Source organism: Halyomorpha halys, unplaced genomic scaffold (assembly GCF_000696795.3).
Source record: "Halyomorpha halys isolate HHAL.00 unplaced genomic scaffold, Hhal_1.1 Scaffold390.1, whole genome shotgun sequence".
NCBI lineage: Eukaryota > Metazoa > Arthropoda > Insecta > Hemiptera > Pentatomidae > Halyomorpha > Halyomorpha halys.
This window is the reverse complement of record NW_027112043.1, coordinates 1,285,798-1,308,198: the sequence shown is the minus strand read 5'-3', so window position 1 is coordinate 1,308,198 and position 22,401 is coordinate 1,285,798. Positions and strand designations below refer to the sequence as shown.

The 22,401-nt window shown below is 33.0% G+C and overlaps 2 protein-coding genes across 3 annotated transcripts; one reads left to right on the top strand and one right to left on the bottom strand.

Moving 5' to 3' along the window:
- Positions 1-354: 354 nt before the first annotated feature.
- Positions 355-9,551, bottom strand: LOC106682124 (proton channel OtopLc). Its single transcript, XM_014422815.3, has 12 exons — positions 9,396-9,551; positions 9,157-9,297; positions 8,964-9,083; positions 8,759-8,873; positions 7,809-8,025; positions 6,268-6,428; positions 4,241-4,385; positions 4,027-4,147; positions 3,743-3,950; positions 2,132-2,382; positions 1,827-2,049; positions 355-725 (listed from the first exon to the last, which is right to left on the bottom strand). The coding sequence occupies exons 2-12, from the start codon at positions 9,267-9,269 to the stop codon at positions 459-461; spliced, it is 1,941 nt and encodes a 646-aa protein (XP_014278301.1). The 5' UTR covers positions 9,270-9,297; positions 9,396-9,551; the 3' UTR covers positions 355-458.
- Positions 9,552-12,124: 2,573 nt separating this feature from the next.
- On the top strand, positions 12,125-22,366 carry LOC106682150 (eukaryotic translation initiation factor 5B). 2 transcript variants are annotated; one of them, XM_014422853.2, is made up of 4 exons: positions 12,125-12,355; positions 15,071-15,189; positions 18,068-18,147; positions 20,958-22,366. In XM_014422853.2, the coding sequence occupies exons 1-4, from the start codon at positions 12,263-12,265 to the stop codon at positions 22,346-22,348; spliced, it is 1,683 nt and encodes a 560-aa protein (XP_014278339.1). In that variant the 5' UTR covers positions 12,125-12,262; the 3' UTR covers positions 22,349-22,366. The 2 variants fall into 2 exon arrangements, with proteins under 2 accessions (XP_014278339.1, XP_066906060.1); XM_067049959.1 differs by lacking the exon at positions 18,068-18,147 and having other exon boundaries at positions 12,127-12,355.
- Positions 22,367-22,401: the final 35 nt, after the last annotated feature.

Genomic DNA, 22,401 nt, shown 5'->3' with positions numbered 1-22,401 from the left:
ATAGAAGTAATTTTTCAATAATTCATTTACATACTCAATAGGATTTCTTAATAAACCTTAAGTTTTGTATAAAAATCAGCTTTTCTTTTCTTCAAGTTTATTATTTTATTTTGATTTAATTTTTTCTAATTTATTTAAAATCAGATTATTTTTTTTATCTTAAAAACATTTTTACTGCATTAAAATATTTTATTATTTGTTAGGGGTTACTTCTACTTCAAACTAATATAATTTTTTGTAGTAACTTGGTTAATTAGTGAAAATTAGAAGAATAATATGTGAAAAATTTGTTTCATTGAATGCAAAATAAAATGTTTAGTGTTTGCCATGAAATGGAAAAAAAAAAAAAAAAAATTATGACAATAATTGAGAATATCATTTATTTGTATATAACATAACAGTGACACTGAAGTGAGTTATGTAAAAAAAAAACTAATCATTTAAGGATATTTTTATTATTAAACTTTTATCTGTTCATTTTGAAGTCTCATTTTGTATGTGCCCTTCCATATCTCGCAGAGGCATACAGTAGAATGAAACCTATAGAATACTGCTAGGGGCATTGACAAATGGGTTATTATTGTCCAAGCCCAGACACCGTAAAATCTTAATTCTATCGGGTGGAAATCAGCCCGAGCATTTTCCAAGTGATTGATAGCCCACATTGCTAGGTTTGCTATTAGTAGGAATGTCACTAATTGTCTTGCTGGTTTTTTTCTTGCTGACTGAAAAAAAAAAATGAATAACATTAAAATTGTAAAAGTACCTAATAGTAACAATTTGTTTTGAATATTTTATGCCATTACTTTTATTTTATTATTAACTTTGTTACTGCTTGGTTCAATAGTAGGCATTACAGAACAATATAATTATGTTTGACGAGGATCATAGCTTTTTCTGTTAAAAACTCTGAAGGTTATGAGATATGAGTTGAGGCTTCAGGGTTCGAATAACAATAGAGCTATAAGGATTAGATCTTAAAGCATCAAGCCCTAGTGTGTGCATTTTTAGTTCCTACTAGATTGAGGAAATACTTTTCTCAGCTTAATGATTTCCTTTATAATTTGGATTTTTTGTACTAACATTAATTTTTTACTACAATTGCTGAATATGAAAAGGGTGTTCTTAGTATACAATTTATTTTTTTTTAGAAAACGGTTGGTTTTTATTGTTAAGGTGTCCATATAAAAGTTTCTACATGTTTATTCGCCTACAAATCCAATGTTTCAGCCATTATCAAGGATATCTTAATTATAATATCACAGCTTCAAATAAACTTGTTAAAAGTTTGCAAGCCATTCTGCCTTTGTCTAAAATATAAGTTAGTCCTTTTAACCTATTTTTATCCAATATTTTACTTATTCTAATTTTTTTTTTTATGCAATATCTATTACACTACTATCAATCACCTTTGTAATAATACATTCTTATTGCTGACTATGAAAAGGGTATTCTATTTCACATAGCTATTGACATTAAGAGCCCTTACATGAAATTGTGTATTTCCAACTCATTCTTTACTCATTTTGATAAACAAAAAATGGTTTAATTATGTAAAAGTAAAAGAAAATGCACTTAGGTGAGCCTATACCTTGAAGGTTTTCCCTAAAGTTGTACCTTTGTGGAAGGTATCATCAGGGACTTAACACAAGTTTTTGATAATTTATTTTAAGTGGACGTGAAGATTAAAAAAACTTCTTCAAAAATATTTCTTGAAAAAGTTTTTTCCTCCTGAAGTGATTTCATGTTCTAATGCTAGTTGTAGATAGCTTTTTAGTGTACTATAAATTGTTAATAAAAGAATTGTTTAAAGATAATATTCTTACAGTAGCTGTCATGCACCTTCTCCACCAAGCATCAATTATAAATAATGTTTGCATCGATGACTGAATGATTCCAAATACTGCTGTTATAAATATATTAGGCCTTGTGAAAATTTCTCTGGTGAATAAACCAGCGATTAGTGAAAACATGAAGTATATATAAAGCCCAGTTTGGGCCATTACAAGGAGTATAGTATCCAATTCTAAGTGGTTGTTTTTTTCATACCTAAAATCATTAATCATTATGGGTATTTTTATGTTATATAATGTATTAGTGGAACATTATCTTGCATAAGGTTTATTCTTACGGTAAGTATTTGATTTTATACATAGCGAAAATGGTCGCCAGGGTACTTATAACATACAGACTAAGTTCGCATAAATTAACTTGGAAAACTGCTGTTGTAGCATAGGATTCTTCTTTGATTAGAGCAAAGAACATGATGAGGCTGATTATTGTAAATACTAGAACTACGAAGCTAGCGAAGAGCCCTTTGTGAGCATTAGCACAATCAACAGTAAAATACTGTGAGGTGTTTGTTGTGACAGGCTTTAGTATCTGAAAAAGAAAATATTACAATTATAAATAATTCTGCTACTGTTAAAGGGATCAGAAATTAATAAACTGAATATATTTTTTGTTTGTACATGTATAAGTTGCTGAATGGGATATATTACATATCTATTCAGCATCTTAGTAATTAAAAAAAAATTTGGTGCAGTGTGTGCATCACATAAGTTTCTCTTATTCCTACATATGTCCTACTAGCCTTGATTAGTGGGCTCTTGTTGAAGTTATTTCAAGTTCTGTGATTTTCACGAAAAAAAAAAAATTTTTTTCTTTAAAAATATATATTAGTATATAAATATTAGTATTTAAGAGTATCTTGATGTGGGAATAATGAATATAAAAGAGTACAACAGTTCAACAAAAGATAATGAAGCCATAATGCAATTGGGAAAGATTGGGCGGTCTCGGTTTTTCCCCATTTGAATTGAATGTTTCTATTTTTCTCCTTTAGTTATTTATAAATTTCTTTAATATTTTGTATTTATCCATTGTTTATTATTTCCAACAACAAGAACTGTTAATTTTTTTCTAATATCCAAAATTAAAGGTAGAGGAAGATTTTTCAAACATTCAACATTTATGTCCTGTCTAACTATTTCAATTAGAAAATCTAGAAGAGCTTTTGCTTACAATCTTGGCAGTTAATGATAATAAAATCCTTATAATGTATTTTAATTAGACATCTGTAGTAATGTTTTTATTAATTGTGAAAGATGAACTACAAAAGAAATATTACAGTGGTTTACAATTTTTTATTGTTCCAGTGATAGCATAATATATATAGTTGTATTTTAGGATATAATATTTTTACAGTTAAGGTATGGAGGTACAATTTTGACTTCTATCATCCTTAGAATATGCATTATTTGCAGTGGGAGACAATGTATGTAAATCTACAAACAATCAGTCACAATAATTAACTGTTTTGCAATTAGAACAAATAAAATGTGGCCTGTTATTAAAACCCAAAATGCTATGAGTACTATCATTGATACCTTACATCTTATTTTAAGGTGGTTTTACCATCTTCTATTATGCCCGCAATCGATGTGGCAGCTTTATTACTTTAAAGGAATATAAAAGAATGAATTGATTGTTCACGTTTGAGATGTTTGTGATTTTGATGGAAATTAGGGATTTCCATCCAGTTTTTAGAAATTTAGGTCTTATAAAACTTTAACAAAGTTCCAATTATTTATATTTGTTGACTGTTTACAGATTCAAAGTTATCATAAAAACCTTTTAGACTAAAATTTGAATTATTATTTTTGATTTAGATTAAATATTTAATTAAAGGAGCTAGAAAAAAAATTTGAGATGTTATTTATTTTAGTTGGCATTAGTATACCTTGTTTCCATAAGTTGCATGTGTTTTATGTTTTTTGGTTTTTCCGCTAACATTCTTCCATAATGCATACAATATGACGGCACATATTAAACTGTATTCTATAGTACAAGGAAAAAGAAATGGTGCTGCATTTTGTAATAGTGATCCCATGATATTTGCTCTTCGGCATTTATATAATTCTTGTGGGCGATGAAGTCCTCTTTTAGTTCTGTAAATATTATATTTTAAATTAAAATTTATGAAAGTATATTATAAGTTTCTTTTTTTATAGTTTTATTACTTGCCTATTCAGTGCAACACTCAACCAACTTTCTGTATCATTGGTCAGAATCATAGAATCATCATTAAAGGCATTTCCTTTTAATAATTTGTTTATAGTCCAGAAATCAACCACTGTCCCGATGGCTGTACATATGCAAATATACAATGTCTATTTTGAAAAACAATGAAATATGAGTATGGATTTTCTATGAAGGACATATTTATGAATAATCTTACTGGTTGGTGCATGAGGGTTGAAAAATGTGACGATCTCATGTTTAGTTTCTTGAATTAACACATTTAACCATACACATAGATTAGTTGCAATCATGTGCATTAATCCAAATTTAGATGTAATTCTGTATTTCGATAAATTTTTTTGCTAAAACAAAGTTATGTGATTCATTAAAAAAAGTATAGTTTATTTACTTAATTTAATACTTTAGTGGAGCTTATGACAGTGTCACTAGGTTGTACATCCATTGCCTAGGTTGTACAAGGCAATGGAAGAAATAAAAATCTCTCTTGAATTGCTCCAGCTATGGATGATAGGATCAATGTGTCAAGTTAGAATGCAGGAAGACCAGTCAGAGATTTTCATGATCACAAGGGGTCTGAAACAAGATAGCCTGCCATGGCTGCTGTTCAACCTAACTCTAGAGAAGACGATAAGAGACTCTGGTGTGCAAAGAAAGGTGTGATTCTCTCCAAGCCATTCTAACCTGATGCAGATGATAGAAAAAGTAACCAGATCACAAAGGGACTTGGAAAGAGCCTTTCTAGCAATGGAGGCAGTAGGACAGAAAATAGTACTGCGAATCAACTAGGCAAAAACCAATTATATGTTTGCTAATCCTCAAAGGCTACCACCCACTGTTCTATTTGGAGGTTTTACCACCAGTGTTACACCACTGTTACATTTAAAAGTATAAATACAATACTTTCATTTATCTAGGGCTCTAGTTAGTACAGACAATAAGCTGAGCCCAGAGGAACAGAAGGAAATAAGAGTTCGATGCACAGGTATTTTTGGAAACAAAAGCTTAGCAGATCTTTGTGCTAGACAGAGAGAAATGGAGGCGATGGAGTCTTGTTGTGGTGAAGATCCATATCTGGAAGTAGTGCCTGTGATGATGTTACTTAATTTAATAAAGTATATAATTTATATTGCAGATTAAAAAAATTAAATCTGTACTGCTACAACCCATGAAGGGTTTGTAAGGAAGTACCGTCATTAGATCAACGGTTGAGCAAGGTTTAATTAATCTGATAAACACAATTTCATTTTATTCTTTGATTTAATAATGCATACAGTACCAAAATACAAATATGTTTGCTTTGTGCAGGAGTTAGTAATTTTTTTTTAATTTTGTCTTTATTTTTCAATTATATCAAAGAGTGTCAGATAAATGTTATTCAGAAAGTGAGAAAAAAATATATATTCATACTATTAATTCACACAAGTATTATGCTTTTATTCTATCCAGTTTTTCTGTATATATAATAAAATGTTTGTGAAATCAGTTATTTAGATGAGTAAGGCATACTGAAATAGTTGCTAATAAAATGCAGTTATACCGTTTGAAACTTTGCCCGACAGTTTCACCAAGATTTTTTTGTATTATATTCACTTGTTTCATAAACATGGTGAGTACATAACCAAGTGCATCTCATTAGCTGACTAACTTCAAAAATTTATGTAGAAAAATTAAAGGACAGAAATCATCTTCAATTTTTCGAGACAATTATCTTCAGTTTATAGGCTTTATATACTGACATATTGTTCTACTAAAACAGAATGTTTTAAACTGTTTAAAGAAAACCTATGATACTTCAGTATAAATGACATTAGTAGTTCTTCCTCTCTGTGGATTTAGTGTATTTTTTTCTGCACAAATTGATCTAAATAAGGCAACATATAGTTGTCAGTCAGAAAATAGCTTTTCTCTTAAGTAAACCCCAATATGGTTAAAAGTTCATCCCCACACTTTATTTATAGTGACTAAATGATACCTTACCAGGAAGACATTCTTTTAAATTATTTACAGTTTTCTTGATTAATCAATGTTTATGGTCACTGCTCCATTCATGTGGGTTGTAGCATTGTGTGTGTAAATTTTTGTTCTAAACCTACTAAAAATTTTCAAATTGGTCTGACAGTTCTTGAAATTAGTGCTTTGAAATAAACTAACTCTTCAACTTCATATCTATCTATAAATTATTAAGTAGAATGATTGTAGTGTCTAAAATAAATACCTTATTACCTTATCACTCATAAAGATGAACTGTAATTGTATTATTACGAATGCCATCCTAACTGCTGGAGTGACTGCCATCAGTACATTGCTGCAATTTACATTCCTAACAAGCTCAAAGTATTGACCAAATTCTAATCCAGAGTATATCATGCTCCCTATTCCAAAAGCTGTAATGGAAATAGTAATGAGATAGCTATAATTTTTTGGTGGATTGAGATTGATTGGCGAAAAAGATGAAAACTGAGAAACAGAATAACCAATGTCAACTCATACGACAGTTATGGGTAAATTTGAAATAAATAAAAATTACAATGAATAATACTATCAATGTTGTATAAGAAAAGTGAATCAGTGAACACTTCTTTGCTAAATTATTTATGATCAAAAAAGGAATTTTCACCTAATTTATAATAATGAATCTATAGTTGACCTTGGATTTATATGAAGGAGGAGAAGATGGTTGGGGGTGCAATTAGTGAAGAACACAAATATATAAAAACTTATTTATTAGGGCCAATGTTTCGGCCATGATTTCAAGCCCTGATCAAGAACTAAAAATTGAAATACAAATGAAAATTTAGTAAGCAGATATATGTACAAAATGAGAATTATTTAAAATTAAAGTTAAGAAAACACATACATTTTGAAGAAAAAGCTAAAACTAATTTTAAAAAAGTAATAATTTCTTAATTTACTAATTTTAATATTACTTTTTCTCATTCAGACTTTATCTTCTTATAATACTAAAAACTATACATTTTCTTTCTACACTATTTGTCTATATTGTTAGTTATTTTTTGATGATTCTGTTTTTACTTATTTGTGTTGTTCACTAACTGCACTTGCAACCCATCTTCTCCCCATTTATAATATTATTATGGATTGATTGAATTTCAAAACTTACAATTTAATTTAATTCAAATAAAAAAAATACATCTAAAAATTATGAATACATAAATTGAAAAAAACAAAAAAACAACTTAAATGTGGTGATTTCACAAGTTTGAATAAAACTTAATTCAGATTGTTTTGTATGATGTAACTCATATTGACTGTGCTCCTAGGCTCATAAATATTAAAATAATATTTTATGTTTACAATTAGACAATCCAATTAAATTGTATTAAATAGTAATGTAGTCATTGTTCATAGCTATATATTGATATATTTTATATTTGATAGTTTAAAAAAATATTAGTTAATATCTTTTTATTGAATTAATTTTGTGCAAATATAAAATAAGGAACTTACTTCTAGAATTTATTCCTAAATGTAGGTCAGTTTGTGTTCACTAGGATCCTACTTTATTATAGTTATAGATTGCGATAAAAAAGGTGGAACTAACATATATATTGAAAACAGAGTGGAGCATCGAGTACATAAGAAGGTTCAGAGTTTTGTAATTTCTTTAAAAGTATTGGTGAAGTAGGATTGTTTTTGAAATATATTAGTAACAAGCTAGAAATCTTTCAAAACCATTATCTGAATGCTTCAAACTATTTCAGAGATATTGGACATTATTTTTAAAACTATTTTTTTGTTATTACCAGCTGCTCCCATGCGTAAATAAAAACTTCCATATCTACTAGCAGTTGTTTGAGGCTCATTTTTATGCTTTGGTTCTTCAATGGACTGCTGCTTTTCAAACACTCTTTTCTTGATGGAATCTTGTAAATGAATATATCTTGAATTTTTTTTAATTATTGTTGAATAGATAAAAATTAGATAGATCAAGCTTCCCAGGTATAAATATAGGTAAAATGCCTGAAACAATATTTTTTACATTGGCTATTTTATTTTTATGATACAAAAGTAAAATTTATACATATAAAAAACCTAAATTTATCTTCCTAATTTTAAATTTTTCAGAGGCTTCTTTTCAGAAAATTTTCTTTAAAAACATAATGTGATCTAAGATATATTATTTTATGTAACAAAAATGTCTTAGCTTAGGGTTATAAAATTAATTAAGTTGTTTTTAAATTTCTTGGGTTATTATAATAATAAATGATGGATTTAAGTAAGAAAAAGTGAAAATATTTATTTTGATGAGAGGGCACCATATTAATAATATTAGTATTGCCTATTATTACAATGTTACTAAATATTACCAATATGTTAATAAATATTACCAAATAATTCTTCCATAGTATGAAAGGTGAGAAAAGAAAATGTACGATACTACTGTTCAAGAAATGGATATTTGCGACCTTAAAATATAATTACCTTAGAATTCTTAAATATTTACCTAATCCAAATTCAAAAAGACTGATTTAGGTAATTTTATTTTCAAAGATTGTTCTTAGTAATTTTATCAGGTAATAGATTTTAAATATTGAGGAGCTTTCCAACTGAACTTTTCGTTTCAGTAACAAAGCCATTATAAGATTGATAAGAATACCTTTCTGAATATTAACTTTTGTAAAGAATTTTTTATTAAAATGTTTTCATTTCGAGTATATCTGATATGACATAAATATATATAATTTTTCATCACCTCATACAATGTTGCTGGAACATGGGCTGAGAGGACTTCAGCTATTGGGAAAGACATACCAAGTACAACTAGAATGTTGCAGTACAATCCAGATATTGTCATGGTCATATTTTCACTAAAATTAAAATATTTTAGGGAAATCGCTTGTGTTTGAAATAATAATATGTTATAAAAAATGATATAAACAGTCACTTGTTTTACTTACTAACATGTCTGGGCCGTATCAGTTTTTGGAATTTGTAAACCTTTTGTAATAAATGGCATGGAGTGTGATCTTTCCCTCTTAGTTTTTACTGTACCAGCTAATGATGGGTTGGATCCGAGGCTTGATAAAAATCAAGAAAACTATATAAAATTTATCAGCAATATATATCTTAGTTATATATAATATTTTTTACCCAAATTTTGATTTCTTTCTGAATGGATTTTCTCGGCTTTTAGGCTTATCAAGCAGCGAAGCATTTGATGAGTCACTTTCCCTTTCTTTCTCACTTATTGTAGACAGTTCCATAATATTAGGATATTTTATGATTTATATTCTAAAATTAAATTTAGCTTTTAACTATTTGAGTTAAAACAGGTACTAATTGGAACCAAATTTTGTTTTTAAAACTAACTTTAAAAAAAAAAAACTTACCTGAGCAGCTAAGCTATTTAAAATTATACTGAGATTTTTTTGACAAAACAGATTTTTTCATTACTTCTTAAACAAAGTAGTTATCACTCCTCATAGAACTTTACATTAGTTCCATGTTCAAAACTGATCTGGTTAGGTGATCCATATCACAGTTCAAATTTCCTTGAAGACATGTAAAAATTGTTTGCAAACTCTATTTGCAAGTGAGAGTGTAAATTTCAATTAGAATGTCTACCTTGTTTTTTTCAAAAGGTTCAAATTTGGAGGAAACAAAAAACATATATATATATATATATAATTTAGCTTTTGTGCATGTGAAGAAAATAAATAGTTTCTACACATTATCATCTCTTGTTTATTTTTGTTATCATAGTATTTCATATCAAGAAGTTTGGTTGCTAGTCATTACTTGATGATCCCCCTGGAGGTGGTAAGAAATGTAAATGGAATGACCTTGGTTTTGTAAATATTGAATGGAAATAGAAATTGAATTGAGCAATGTCTACTGTTTAAAGTACGAAGGAAAATAATTAAATTATTTTGGCTATAGGCAAAACAAAACTATACTGTAATTAATTTCAGTGAATAAAATCTTTCACAAATAAACTAAAATTTGATTATCTATGAGCTATCAGAAATAGAAAATCACTTAGTAAATTCATTAGTTTTTTAGATCAATCATCTTGTGGGCTGGGAATACCACCTGACTACCAGGACATCTTTCTTTATTATAGTAAATATAGCAACAAGCTTTTAGATTCAGATAAATAAGTTATAAATGAATATTTTAAAACTTAAAACTATTTATTTATTGTTTGTTAAAATTGTATAATGTAATGATAAATTCATCATACAAATACCAAGTTTTTGTTTCTTCCTCTTGACATTTTGTTATTTCTATTTCTTTTAGAATTCTCGGAAATGTTTCTAAGAAATCAAAACTTAAATACATCATATATAACAATACTTATTATTATTATACTTATACTATATACAATACTTATTATAAATAATAAATTTATTATTATTATTATTTCACAATAATTTATTATTATATGTAACAATAATTAACATGATAGTCAAATGATTATGAATTTATTTTATCATCTTAAATTTCATAAACAAACATTCATTCCAATAAAAGGGGCCAAATTTAAACGAAGAAAGTCCCATTGTTTTCATATGGAAATCTGTTGTTTACTTATCGCTGGCCCCAAAGAAAAATGACGCAACTGTAAACTTTGTGAAATTGATTTTATTGTGTAAGAGCACTCAAAAGTTCCTTTTTATAGATTCATACAATTCAGACAATACAAGAATATGTTGTTTATTCGGCACAATAGTATTCAACAATTCGCGAAGGAATGAATTTTGTAAGTGCAATTAAGATTTACAAATATCTTGGACAATGGTTCCCTACCTTTTTTTGACGGCGGAACCCTTTTGATACTGGTAGGAAAATGGGGCTGGCCTTTTGATAGAAATAGATAAATGACGGAACCCCTAGATTTTCATTTGATACAAATTGGGGGTCAAATACCGTCTTATCAGCAAAAGCCAAGGAAGGCTTAGGAAGCTTACCCGAAACTCATGAAAAATCGAAGAAAATCTCAGATGGTAAGGTTCAAAACTGTGTTGAGTTGATGTAGAAATTCTGATAATCTCAGATGGTAAGGTTCAAACTCGCGTTGATTTGATGTTGCATGACCCTTACGTAAATATTTCGGAAGAGGCTTGAGGAGCCCCGGTTGGGAGCCACTGATCTAGTATATCCATTTTTGAGCACGCCAACACAATAAAGTTAATTTCACAAAATTTTACAGTTGCGTCCTCACTCATAGCGACATCACTTACGAATAATACATCTTACTAGATAATATTTTTATGTATCGCCAATTATAACGATACACATTTATGATTAATTAATATTATAGTTAAGCAATATTTACACATAGGCGATGAAAAAAAAAACTAAACCGTACGAACTTGATCGATCAAATGGTGAATCATTCCTATGAGAATGTACTGTAACAGGTAAATACGTAAAAAATATACCTACAGTGAAGTTTATATTCATAAATGAGAGTATGTCTAAAATAGACCTCAGTGTGAAAGAGATCAAGGTTGTTTTTAAAGGTACCCCTACAATTATATCGATTTACAAACTTAAAATTTTTTACGCGGTTAGTCTAAGTGATAATAAAACTAAAGATGGACGTTTAGATATCCGTGTGGGATAACACTGATGGATTACAGATCAAAATTAGAAATCCGATCATTCTAAATTTGAACTGATACGGATGCTTCATTCATGCCGTGCATTTCACTTATTTTTTGCAGGCTAATGTCAATGTATTGGTCAATCAAACTTTGTGTTCATTGCAAATCGAAAGAGAGATTGCACAAGATCCCCAACTATCCAATTTCGCATTTACAAGTATAGGTCAGACTGATTGTATAGGCATTTTCGTGGTTCATCTCATTTACATCAGTCTGGCTTTTAAATGATGACTGACAGTGTTGTGGTCCCTGTAAGGAGGATACAAGTTGCACCAATGCGAAACGATTTGTCAGACACGAACGAAGTGCTATTTGGAATGCTTTCAGATATTGAATAAAAAAGATTCATGTTTATATTACTACAAATCTCGTATCGATATTTTTCTAAACTTCCGAACGACTATAATATTTCTTTTGAATGTCTTAAATGGCCTGAGTATTGGGGCAACAGCTGTTATATACATTTACTAAATTGATGTTTTCAATGGGAATCGCTAAAATTTAACATCAATTATAACCTGAGGGATGTCAAAATTTTTTCAGTTATGAGAAGGGAAGGGGGGAGATTGGCTGCCGGTTGATGTTCAATGTCTTTGAGAAGTGTAAGGAGCAGGCAGGAATCATGTACCTACAGGCTCAACCGGGCCGCCCTCATAAGAATGGAGGAAGGCAGGAGAAAAGTAATCATTTGAGTCTCTTTTCTTTACTCTTGTTTTGAATAATCATTAAGAACCGTTCGTTATCTAACTGTATTTATAGTTTCTTATCTTTTTTTGAACAGTTGTCCGATACATATCTGTCCAATTTAGTGCCTTTTAACTTCACGATATTCATTTTACTTAAACATATAATTTAAATTTTTTGTTTGAGACTAGTTTGTCTATCAATTATAGTTAAAAATATCCATATAGTCCTAACATGTTTAGTTTCTTATAACTCTTACGTTTCTGCCATTCCGATCATTCTCAAGGATATCGTATTTAGAATATCACAGCTAAAACAAAGTTATTAAAAGATTGTAGGCTATTCTGACTTTGTCAAAATATATCTTAGCCTATCATTCTATATTTATCCACCATTTTACTTATTCTAATTTTATTAAATTTACACTATCTGTTACAACCTTATCAATCACTTTATCAACAATGAATTGTTTAACCTTGCTCCAACGTATATTGTTTAATGTCCCTAGGCGGTTGAACAATGTATTATTGATAATGATGTAGTAGATAGTGTAAATTAAATAAAATTAGAATACATAAAATAGTGGATAAAAATAGGTTGATAGAATAACATATATTTTGACAAAGGCAGAATAGCCTGCAACTTTTTGTCGATAAGATATTATTGGCCTTGAGAATGGCCGAAATGTAGATGCTAACTGTATGGATATTTTTAATTATCCTTTTTTATTTATAATTCATTTTAATTCAAGGGTAATCAACTTGTGGAGAAAAAAACAATTCATTCATTGGTGCCTTCTTAGATTCCCATATTGAGACAAATCACATATTGAGTATCCACCCACTTCTATTTTAGCCTGTGAATTATATTTCGTAGGTTTATTGATTAGTAAAGTAGATCATTTCTTTATAAAAGGAGGTTGGTCCGGGTGCAGTAAAATAAAAATTCAAATAGTGACGATTGTCTTCCTTTTATTATAAGACACGGTCAATCAGCGATCTTCCGTCATTTCTTTATGTTTTGGGACATGTCATAAGGAAATAATATGGGATATGTATTGCTAAATATTTAGACCATGTGGCTAACATAAGATTAGTACAAATCTTTGGTAATTAGTTATATGGAATACCACTTGTCTCACAATTTAAGAAAGATCGATTTAGTGCGCAGGTGCTAGTTAAAGCGGAAAAGGTCTCCCCAACTACCTCAGAGCCAGGGGTGGCATAAAACTACTCCCTTCAAACCCAAAGTGAAGCCAAAAAGTTCACGCCCACGAAGGCTAGGTTTTCATTGAAGTTAATAAAAATGTCTGCTATTGTAATATAGATTGAAACAGAAGGCTGCCAGTAATTGGCTCGTCTCTTCCCCTCATCCTCCGACCCGCCCATGGTTCATCAAAAGGCCCACCTTCTTGGCTTCTCTTTTCCTGTCAGCTTACCCCCTCCATTAAACTCTTTCCTTCAAGCTTTAGAGCCGAGGTTCATGTTGATGTGGTTGGTAGTACGATGAACTATCTGCATAAGCTTGTACGACAGATATCTATCACATGTAACCTGTGTTTAACGTCACTTATCATGGTTGTTAAGGAGAAATATGTGTTGCTATGGTTCTATGGTACGCGTCTAAAAATAACCTTCCACCTCAGTTTTGAAGTATATTGGTTGTTTTATCTGTTAAAAATCTAAAATTAAAAATGCAATGAACTATCATTGAAACTAAAACAATAAATACACATTCGCTGTGAGATAGCAATAGAGATAGCACTGCGTGGGCGACACTGATTAGAGAGAGATGCGAGAAGAACTGGATAAACTCTTAGTTATTACTAAGTTGTGAAGGAACTTTTTTTTATGATTGAAATTATTGTTCTAAGTCAATAAAGCAAGTTGTAATTAAGCAAATATAATACTGAGTTCTAAAGGTATTGTTCACTCTTCATCTCTCTTATTTTTCCATTTAAAAACTATTAGCTCCTTACATTCACTGTTCCAAAACCTAAAAATAAAGAAAACTATGCATCTTCTGTAACACAGCAAATGCTCATTTGTAGCACAATTAAAAAAAATAATAACAACTTAATTGAATCAATATTAGCGAAGATACGAAGATACAACAAACAATTTTTAAACTTTGAACCAGAATATACTCTTATACACTTATACATTAAGGAAATTCCAGAGTGGTCGGGTGAAGGTATCGAGCCTGGCAATGCTGAAATTTATTTAGAAAGATTTGAAGGGGTAGCTTGTCGTAGTGGATGGCACGACGAGGAAAGGAAGGAGGTACTCCTTTCAAAGATGAAAGGACCCGCGGAGGGATATCTACGGATTCATGGAACCGAGTTCCGGGCATGCAGAGATTGGAAGGAAGTGATGGACCTCTTCAAAGGTTCTCAAAGGGAAGGAACCTACTAGCGGACATGAGGACGCTATTAAAGCTGAAAAGAGAAGTGCTGGGCTACAACAGCCAACGAAGTCGCAATTAATGTATTATCATTAACTGTATTATTTGATAGTAATAACTTATATTAGGCCTCTTCGTAGATAAAATAAAGAGATTAAATTTGGAACGATTATATTATGAACGTTTTATTAAACAACTTTTCACTCTTGTGTTTTCTTTTTTTGGATACTACACCAGATTATATTAAATTGATTTTTAATCTATTATTGAATATGAAAACCAAAGTATAAACTAATTTATTTCTTAAGGCAACGACAAAAGGAGGATATTATGAAGACAGGGGACTCCGCGTAAAAGTGGGTAATAGGCACTATTCAAAACCAGATGTGAGCCAAAGCAATACAGAAAGCGAAGATGAAGAATCCAAGTAAGTTAAATTCATCTTCAGTTTTAATAGTTTAGCTAATATATGGACACTATTAATATCAATTATGCTATGGGTATTACTAAGTTATTGTAATAATAGTATTATAGATAGTACTAATATAATTAATACTATTAATTATTAGGAGCAGTCACATAACTCAGGTCGAATAAGCCCCGAGGCGATTAGCCAGAAGTCGCCCTTATTCAATTCATAAGGATTTTTCGAGTCAAATTATGTGCCTCTTCTTCAAAAAATGCTTTCTTGTATTTAGTATTGCTCTTTCTTGTACCATTTACTATGCTAGAATCAATTTGAACTGCTTACAAGCACGACTGGCGAGATATACTAAAATGCACAGAGGAGTTCACAGCACGCAGCAGACTTATATTACTCTCTCCCTGATTGTAGTATGTACTAGCCAACTGTATGTAAATACGAACTTGGATAGAGGGAGTGGCGCTTGGGTTCGTCCATGGCTCTCACTGCATGCCTGAGGGTGCGGCTCCAGTAGTCCAGGCAATTGGTAGTCCCCTTTATGCAATGGTTCTAATGAAATTAAGGTGATAATGACCCAAGTGGTTCATGACATATAGTATTAAAAAGTAAGCAGGAAGGAATCAATTGACGATGGAGGTTATTCACAAGACAGAAAATTTTGTGACAGTAGAATTTTTGGACTCAGGCGACATCAAAACATGCATTTCCATCGAAAATTCGAATTTGAAATTTTGCACGATCGCAATGCTTTTCTAACTATATAAAGTAGGAATTTTTTTTGTAGACATCTTTGCAATGTTCTTCCTTTTCCGATAATTAGGATCCATACTTTTTTTACAACACATATTTTATAATATGTATATAATCATATATATGAACAATAACAGTATGGGAAAAGAGGAAATGGAAGTTAAATGTAATTAATGGCGTGTAAATGTAAACAAGGCGTTGATTGTCGGGGGCCAACAGGTAGGACACATGTGCTATTAACGGCTTGTCAAAGAGGGTCCATAAATGTAACACTCATCAGGTAGAACACACAGGTACTTAATAGGTAGTATAGTCGCCAACCACAAGGGAAGGTGTGACACATGTCCAAACTACTGAACTGTGGATCCTTCCTTATTTCTGGTCACAAAAGATAAGTAAAGAAAAAATAAAGACATCTGGAACATCAAAAGAGAAGCCATCCGACGGGGATGTGAGAACGGTTCTACCCCTAGAAAGGACTGTAGCCTAAGGAAAGACGAGTATGAAAGTTGAAGGGGCCTAAGGACACCCGAAGGGAGATGAGACAGATACAGTCAGTCGGGGAGAGACACACAGACAGGCAGTTGGAGGTAGAATATGGCAACGGTCAGGAATACAGGGCGACCGAGGAAGGACCCTGAAGCGGGGTCCTACAGGAGTACAGAGGAGATAGCGAAGCCAAGAAAGTCGGACTTCGGACAACCAGGCGAGCACACTTCGAGCACGAATCGAAGAACTGCTGATACCACAAAAGCCACCAGACACATATGCTAAGTAAAATCATAAGGTTGTATTTTAAATGGCAATAACGATCAAAATTGATTGAAATTAGAGTAATTATAACCAAAAAAGATCTCAGCTGGGATTCTCAATTCATAGGATCCTAAATAAACATAATTCTATAGGTGTACCATGCTCTCTCATAGATCATTCATTATACCTCAATTGTAAATATAACTTAATGCAAACCAGGCTTCACTTTATAATTTAAAATCCGCGCATGCCACGTCATTATCATAAATCGGTAAACATAATACCGTTGGAAAATATATCTAATAATTAATTAGCATACTATAGCAAGGGGGTCTATGGTATCTAGTCCTTGGATTAAATTTATAGCATAGGTTTCTAGGAATTTGAAGTCGATTCCCATCAGGAATATACATAATATAAATATAAATACATACAGAATAAATAAAATGCAGTCGTGGAACCCCTAGCCACCCTTGACTGATAAATAATTATTAAAAGAATAGCTTCAGAACTCAATTTTGTTTACAGTCAAAACCCACAATTACTGTAACAGCCTGTACAATCAGAAAAGATAACACCTGAGTCGATGGTTTATAGTGAGGTGTGTTTAGTGGCAATATTGTACAAATTGCAATATTGTATATGCAATTGTGCAATATTGTATAAACACCATAAAAAATGTTGGGAAAAAAGTAATTCTAATTACATTTAACTCTAATTATTGATTGAAATTACTCTCACTCAACTAGTGATTTTTATTTCGGACCATTATTGTGATTACAGTGGTTCATCAAGTAGTTGGCATTACTAATCAAATTAGTAATGGCATTTCCTAGTTTCAAATTACAGTGATTGGAAAGTAAGTTTAATTGTAATTGCGTAACACTGACGATAGACTAGTGTTATTGTGAATACTCACTGAAGTATGAATGCGGGGTGTGTGCTCGGACCAGGGGCCAAATAATCCCACAGGCTTTATCGGACTCTGTATTTCTCAGTTTTATTTTTGCCAATAATGTTAATACAATAGCGATACAGGTTTATTATGAATACAAACTTTACAACAGTAATAACAAGAGTTAATATTTTATACCAACAATTTTTCATTTTACTCCCATCGTGCTCCCATTTGAGTTTATTCATTTTTCAATCTTCAAAAAAAATCTTAACGGACTAATTATTGAGCAACTACTAAAATGATTGAGCAGTCTTTTTTTTGTTTTTTTATTAAATCTTCCAAAAATTCCGTGGTTAAAAAATTTAATTCTGTCTGTTGAAATGAAAAGTAATATAGCCATTAACAAAGTTATGACACGGTTAGTCAAAGGGCTGCTTAAGTTATCCAGTCATATATGTAATGATTCGTTTTATTGTATAGATCTGAGGAAGTTACGACTGAATCAGAAAAGGGAGCCAAATTAAGGACGAGTGTAAAACACCAGAGAACAAGGAATAGAGGTAAGAAAGAAGTGGGGCATATGGATGAGTTATTAGCATTAGCTGGTGCAGTTGTTGCCGACTCATGGTGTGTCGGCTTTTGGGCACAAACCAAAGGTCGTTTGTGATGCATCATTTTTTTTTATTTCCTTCCTCGCAATTTCTGGCATACGGATTCTGCGGAAGTGGGGTAGTGCGCTAGGGTTACGCATGCCACTGCTACCAATAATTATCAATTTTATTTTACCACTGAAAATTTTTTAAATTTATTTATTGGGGTTCAACCGTGGTGCAGCCCAGCGCTCGGGTGCGCCTTTTAGATGGGGCTGCACCTAATTCGCCTGCATCCGTCCGGGTGCCTTCTCCAGCAAGCAGCCTGGTCCAGCCCTCCTAGGCTAAGGCGACTGTTTCTTCATCTTCATCTTCTTGTATTGGCGGCTCGCCGGTACTAGGCGGTTGTGCTCTTCCAAATGTAAAGTGCGTCGGGCTCACCTCCTCCTTCCGTCCGTAGATAAACTCCTTGAAAAGGGATAATTCTCCTTCTCCATCACAAGTGGGAAGTTCGACTCGGCTAGGGCGAATATCCCGGTTTTCTTCAAAAACCTGGCACGATGTCCTTCCATGGCGGTGCAATACAACACTACATGCTCTGCAGTTTCAGGGACTTCACGTGTAGGGCACCGGGGGTCGATGTTCGTCCCTATGATTTCCACCATGTCCCATCAGGATCTGCGAGACCCAGTAATCTGAGAGAACCCACCCCGCTCTCAGTCTTGAATGAACGGTAAGGAAAACTTCCTCAGAGTGGCGCCCTTCTGGCTCGCCAGCCATCGTCTTCTTCAATGGAACTCTCCCCCAGCATTTTCTTCTATAGGTTCGGGGTCTCGCCAATCTTCTCTGGGAGTCCCTCCGGTAGCGCTACCAACCCCAGCCTCTTTACTCCGTACTTGCTGAAATCCTCCTTGAGGATGAGGTCCAGAGTGCTCCGGACAGCACCTGCATCGCCTCATGCGACACCTTTCTGTAGGTTTTCGTGATCCTCAGCAGAGCCAATCTCTGTATGATGGCCAGTCTCCTCTTTTGATCCTGCGTGAGATCCGGGCTCCTCTTTTAATCCTGCGTACCTCAGAATACCCAGGACCACGCCTTTGTAAATGGTCATCGTAACAGGGTTCCTGATCCCCAGAACGCACCTCCTATCCTACTCAACCCAGTGAGTGATAGGGTCACCCTATCGCTTAAATACTCCAGGTGAGGAGTGGCTTCAAATCGTCTTCTTATCCTCACCCCGAGGTACGTCACTTCCTCACCCAGTCTAATCCTCTGTCCTTGGATACTTAGGATAATAGGATGAGCCCTATCAGTTGAGCCTCTTATAAGTATGGCCTGAGTCTTAGCCGCGGCCATACTCAAATTCCTCCTCCCACACCATTCTTCTACGAGACCTTCACACATTTCTGCTTCCATCTTCGTTCTCGGGCAGGATGACTACCAGGTTGTCGACATAGGGCGTGGCAAGGAACCCTCTTCTGTTCTCTAGTTGTCCCAGTAACCCGTAAAACACTAGTTTCCACAGGGCCGGACCGAGGACCGAACCCCGTGGGCATCCTCTTTCAATTTTTTCCTCTACCTCATTGTAGTAGTTACACCTAATTAAAAAATTGTGATGCATCCACACACTTGTGCTTCTTATGTTGTTTTATAGCAACTAACAGAATAATATTTGTGCTTTCCGTGTTTTAATAAATGAATGAATTTTCCCAATCTTCAGAATAAATAATTAACTCTAGTTTAAGATGGTATATTTTAAAATTATATTAATTGGGTTTAAATAGATGTATATTCCTTTAAATTTTGTCAATTAATTGTAACTAAATTTTTCCTTATTTGACTCAGCACAAATAAAAAAAAATAGATATATGGCTGGGTAATTAAATTAACTAGTAACTGATAATAAAATCTAGAACGGTGGTCCGACGTCCATATTGTTCTCCTCTATGAAGAACTGGCTTGTAGATACCATTGTTGGTTAGTATCTTTGTTTTGGAAACATTTGTAAGTGTTGGAGATTTGCCGAGCGATGCTCTAGATAGTAATGCATCGATATTGGTTTGCAATCAGAAATTGATTTGCATTAGTAATAATTTTGTCTGTGATTTGTGAAACATTGTATCGTATGAAATTTTCAATTAAAAATTCCGTTAGAATAAATGAACTAAATTATTTATTTCCTTGATATAAAATTATTTTATTAAGTTGGTTAAGTTTTATCTGATTTCTATGCCTCATGTTCTCCCTTGGTACATTTTCAAGATTAGGAATTGCGATCATACATTCAGAAGGAATTCAATAATATTTTAATCTAATTGTGTAAATAATTTTATTTGGCTCATAAATAATCATGCCGATACGGTATTTCATTTAGCACTCAAGAGCCCATTCCGCAATTGCATATTGACGTTATGAAATCTTAAAAAGTTCGGAAAGGTTGGAACGGAAGGAAACCGTAAGAGATTTCGTTCCAATGGCTGTTGTATCGTTCTCCTAAGGTATCGTTCTCCTAAGGTCTCGTTCTCCTAAGGTCTCGTTCTCCTAAGGTCTCGTTCTCCTAAGGTATCGTTCTCCTAAGGTCTCGTTCTCCTAAGGTCTCGTTTCGTGGCAAACCGTTCCGACGGTTGAACCAGTTTTCAAACTATACCGCCTGGAACGCCGTTCTTCAAACGACTGTCAGAAACATCTTTTTCGCAGAGAGTTCATTGTTAGGAAAAAGTATTATTATTTATGTTATTATTTCCTACCCACTTTTGATAAAAGTTTTTCTTCTTTTGCAGATAACACTTCAATGAGATCTTTTACACCAAGGACAAAGGGAGAATTTTCAACCAATAAGAAGTTACAGGCAGGTAGCAGAAGGAAACCCAGCAGGGTAAGCTATAGAGAGACTGATGAGGACAACCAACTGAATGCTAAAAGAATTTCAACTGAATTTTCTCGCAGAAGGAAGAGTAAAGTGAACAGAGGGCTAGTGACGACACAGACCGTACAGAGGGTCACAACACCTCCTTTGGGGACTCAAGTTAAATTAGGACAACGCAGGAAAAATAATTCCAATTCCAGTAGCATTTCCTCGGATCAGCAGTTGGTAGGAACAACAGCTTCACCAGTTAAGAGTAACAGAGTAAAAAATCATGGGAGTGTTACCTGGGCTGCTTCACCTCCGAAACCACATGTACCAAGAGATCGCAGGCGAAGAAGAGAAGAAGATGTAAAAATGTCTTTAGCTAATTTACTGGGATCAATAATGTTGGAACCTTGTCATGCTGATGAAACGGCACCAAAACCAGACTCTGCTCTTCATAGGCGAAGCGAAAATCGAACTCCACCACTGACTCCCAAACAGCCTCCTGACGAATCATCAATTAAACCACAAAAAAAGAATGACGAGGATTATGATTACATAAAGGGTTTAAAAAAAATTTCAGATGTTGATATGTCAAGAGAACCATCCCTTGAAGCAACGCTATCTCGTGAGTCTGTTAGGAAAAAGCGAAAAACAGGAAGCGGGAAGGCGTCTACCAGGAAGAGAAGTGGGTCGATGAAAGGGAATAGTGGGAGCAGGAGAACAAATTTTTACCTCAAGCCCCTCACCTCCACAGCAACCGTGAGCTCTGACCAAGAGGAGGTCATCTCCAAATGGAGGAAGAGGTTAGAAACCAGTTCTCCGCCTCCACAGGCTTTCAAGGTCATTGCTTCCCCGATCGCTTCGTCCTCTCTAAGGGATTCTCACATCTACAGGGCACAAAGTACCCCGGGTAACGAATCATTAGAGGATTCGATAGCCGTGAGTTATCTCATACCGAATAAAGATTCTCCAGGCAGCCTCGAATATCTCGAATATCAAAAATTGTTGAGACCCATGACTGAAAAACGTTCCAACGAAGTTTTATCTCCAAACGAAGAAATTGTTGTAAGGATAGAATTGGAGAAGACCAGAAGGCAGATTCAGTATCTTGAAGCATTAGCTCGCGATAAGCTGGACAGGCTTGAAGCGATTCGTTGGAAGAAGAAAAGAGCTTTAGAAGAGGAGGTAGTCTTGAATGATAAACTCGAAAAACTCTTGTGTAAGATTCAAGAACTTAAAGAAAGTGATTCTTTCGCTAGGCTATTTGACAAGCAAACTCAAGTTTTTATGACAAAGAGAACTCGACCAAACATTAAATGATGAGGTTTATCATTTGGACTCGAAATTTTTATTATTTTAAAGTTGACATATAT

What these genes read in the sequence shown, in the direction of transcription:
- LOC106682124 (XM_014422815.3), bottom strand. Translation starts at nt 9,269, where the DNA reads ATGGAACTGTCTACAATAAGTGAGAAAGAAAGGGAAAGTGACTCATCA. An exon ending in TCATCTTTATGAGTGATAAG is followed by an intron (nt 4,386 to 6,267) that starts GTAATAAGGTAT and finishes ACTTTGTTTTAG; the next exon opens with CAAAAAAATTTATCGAAATA. An exon ending in CAACCCTCATGCACCAACCA is followed by an intron (nt 4,148 to 4,240) that starts GTAAGATTATTC and finishes GCATATGTACAG; the next exon opens with CCATCGGGACAGTGGTTGAT.
- LOC106682150 (XM_014422853.2), top strand. Translation starts at nt 12,263, where the DNA reads ATGTCTTTGAGAAGTGTAAGGAGCAGGCAGGAATCATGTACCTACAGG. An exon ending in TGGAGGAAGGCAGGAGAAAA is followed by an intron (nt 12,356 to 15,070) that starts GTAATCATTTGA and finishes TTATTTCTTAAG; the next exon opens with GCAACGACAAAAGGAGGATA. An exon ending in AGCGAAGATGAAGAATCCAA is followed by an intron (nt 15,190 to 18,067) that starts GTAAGTTAAATT and finishes TTTATTGTATAG; the next exon opens with ATCTGAGGAAGTTACGACTG.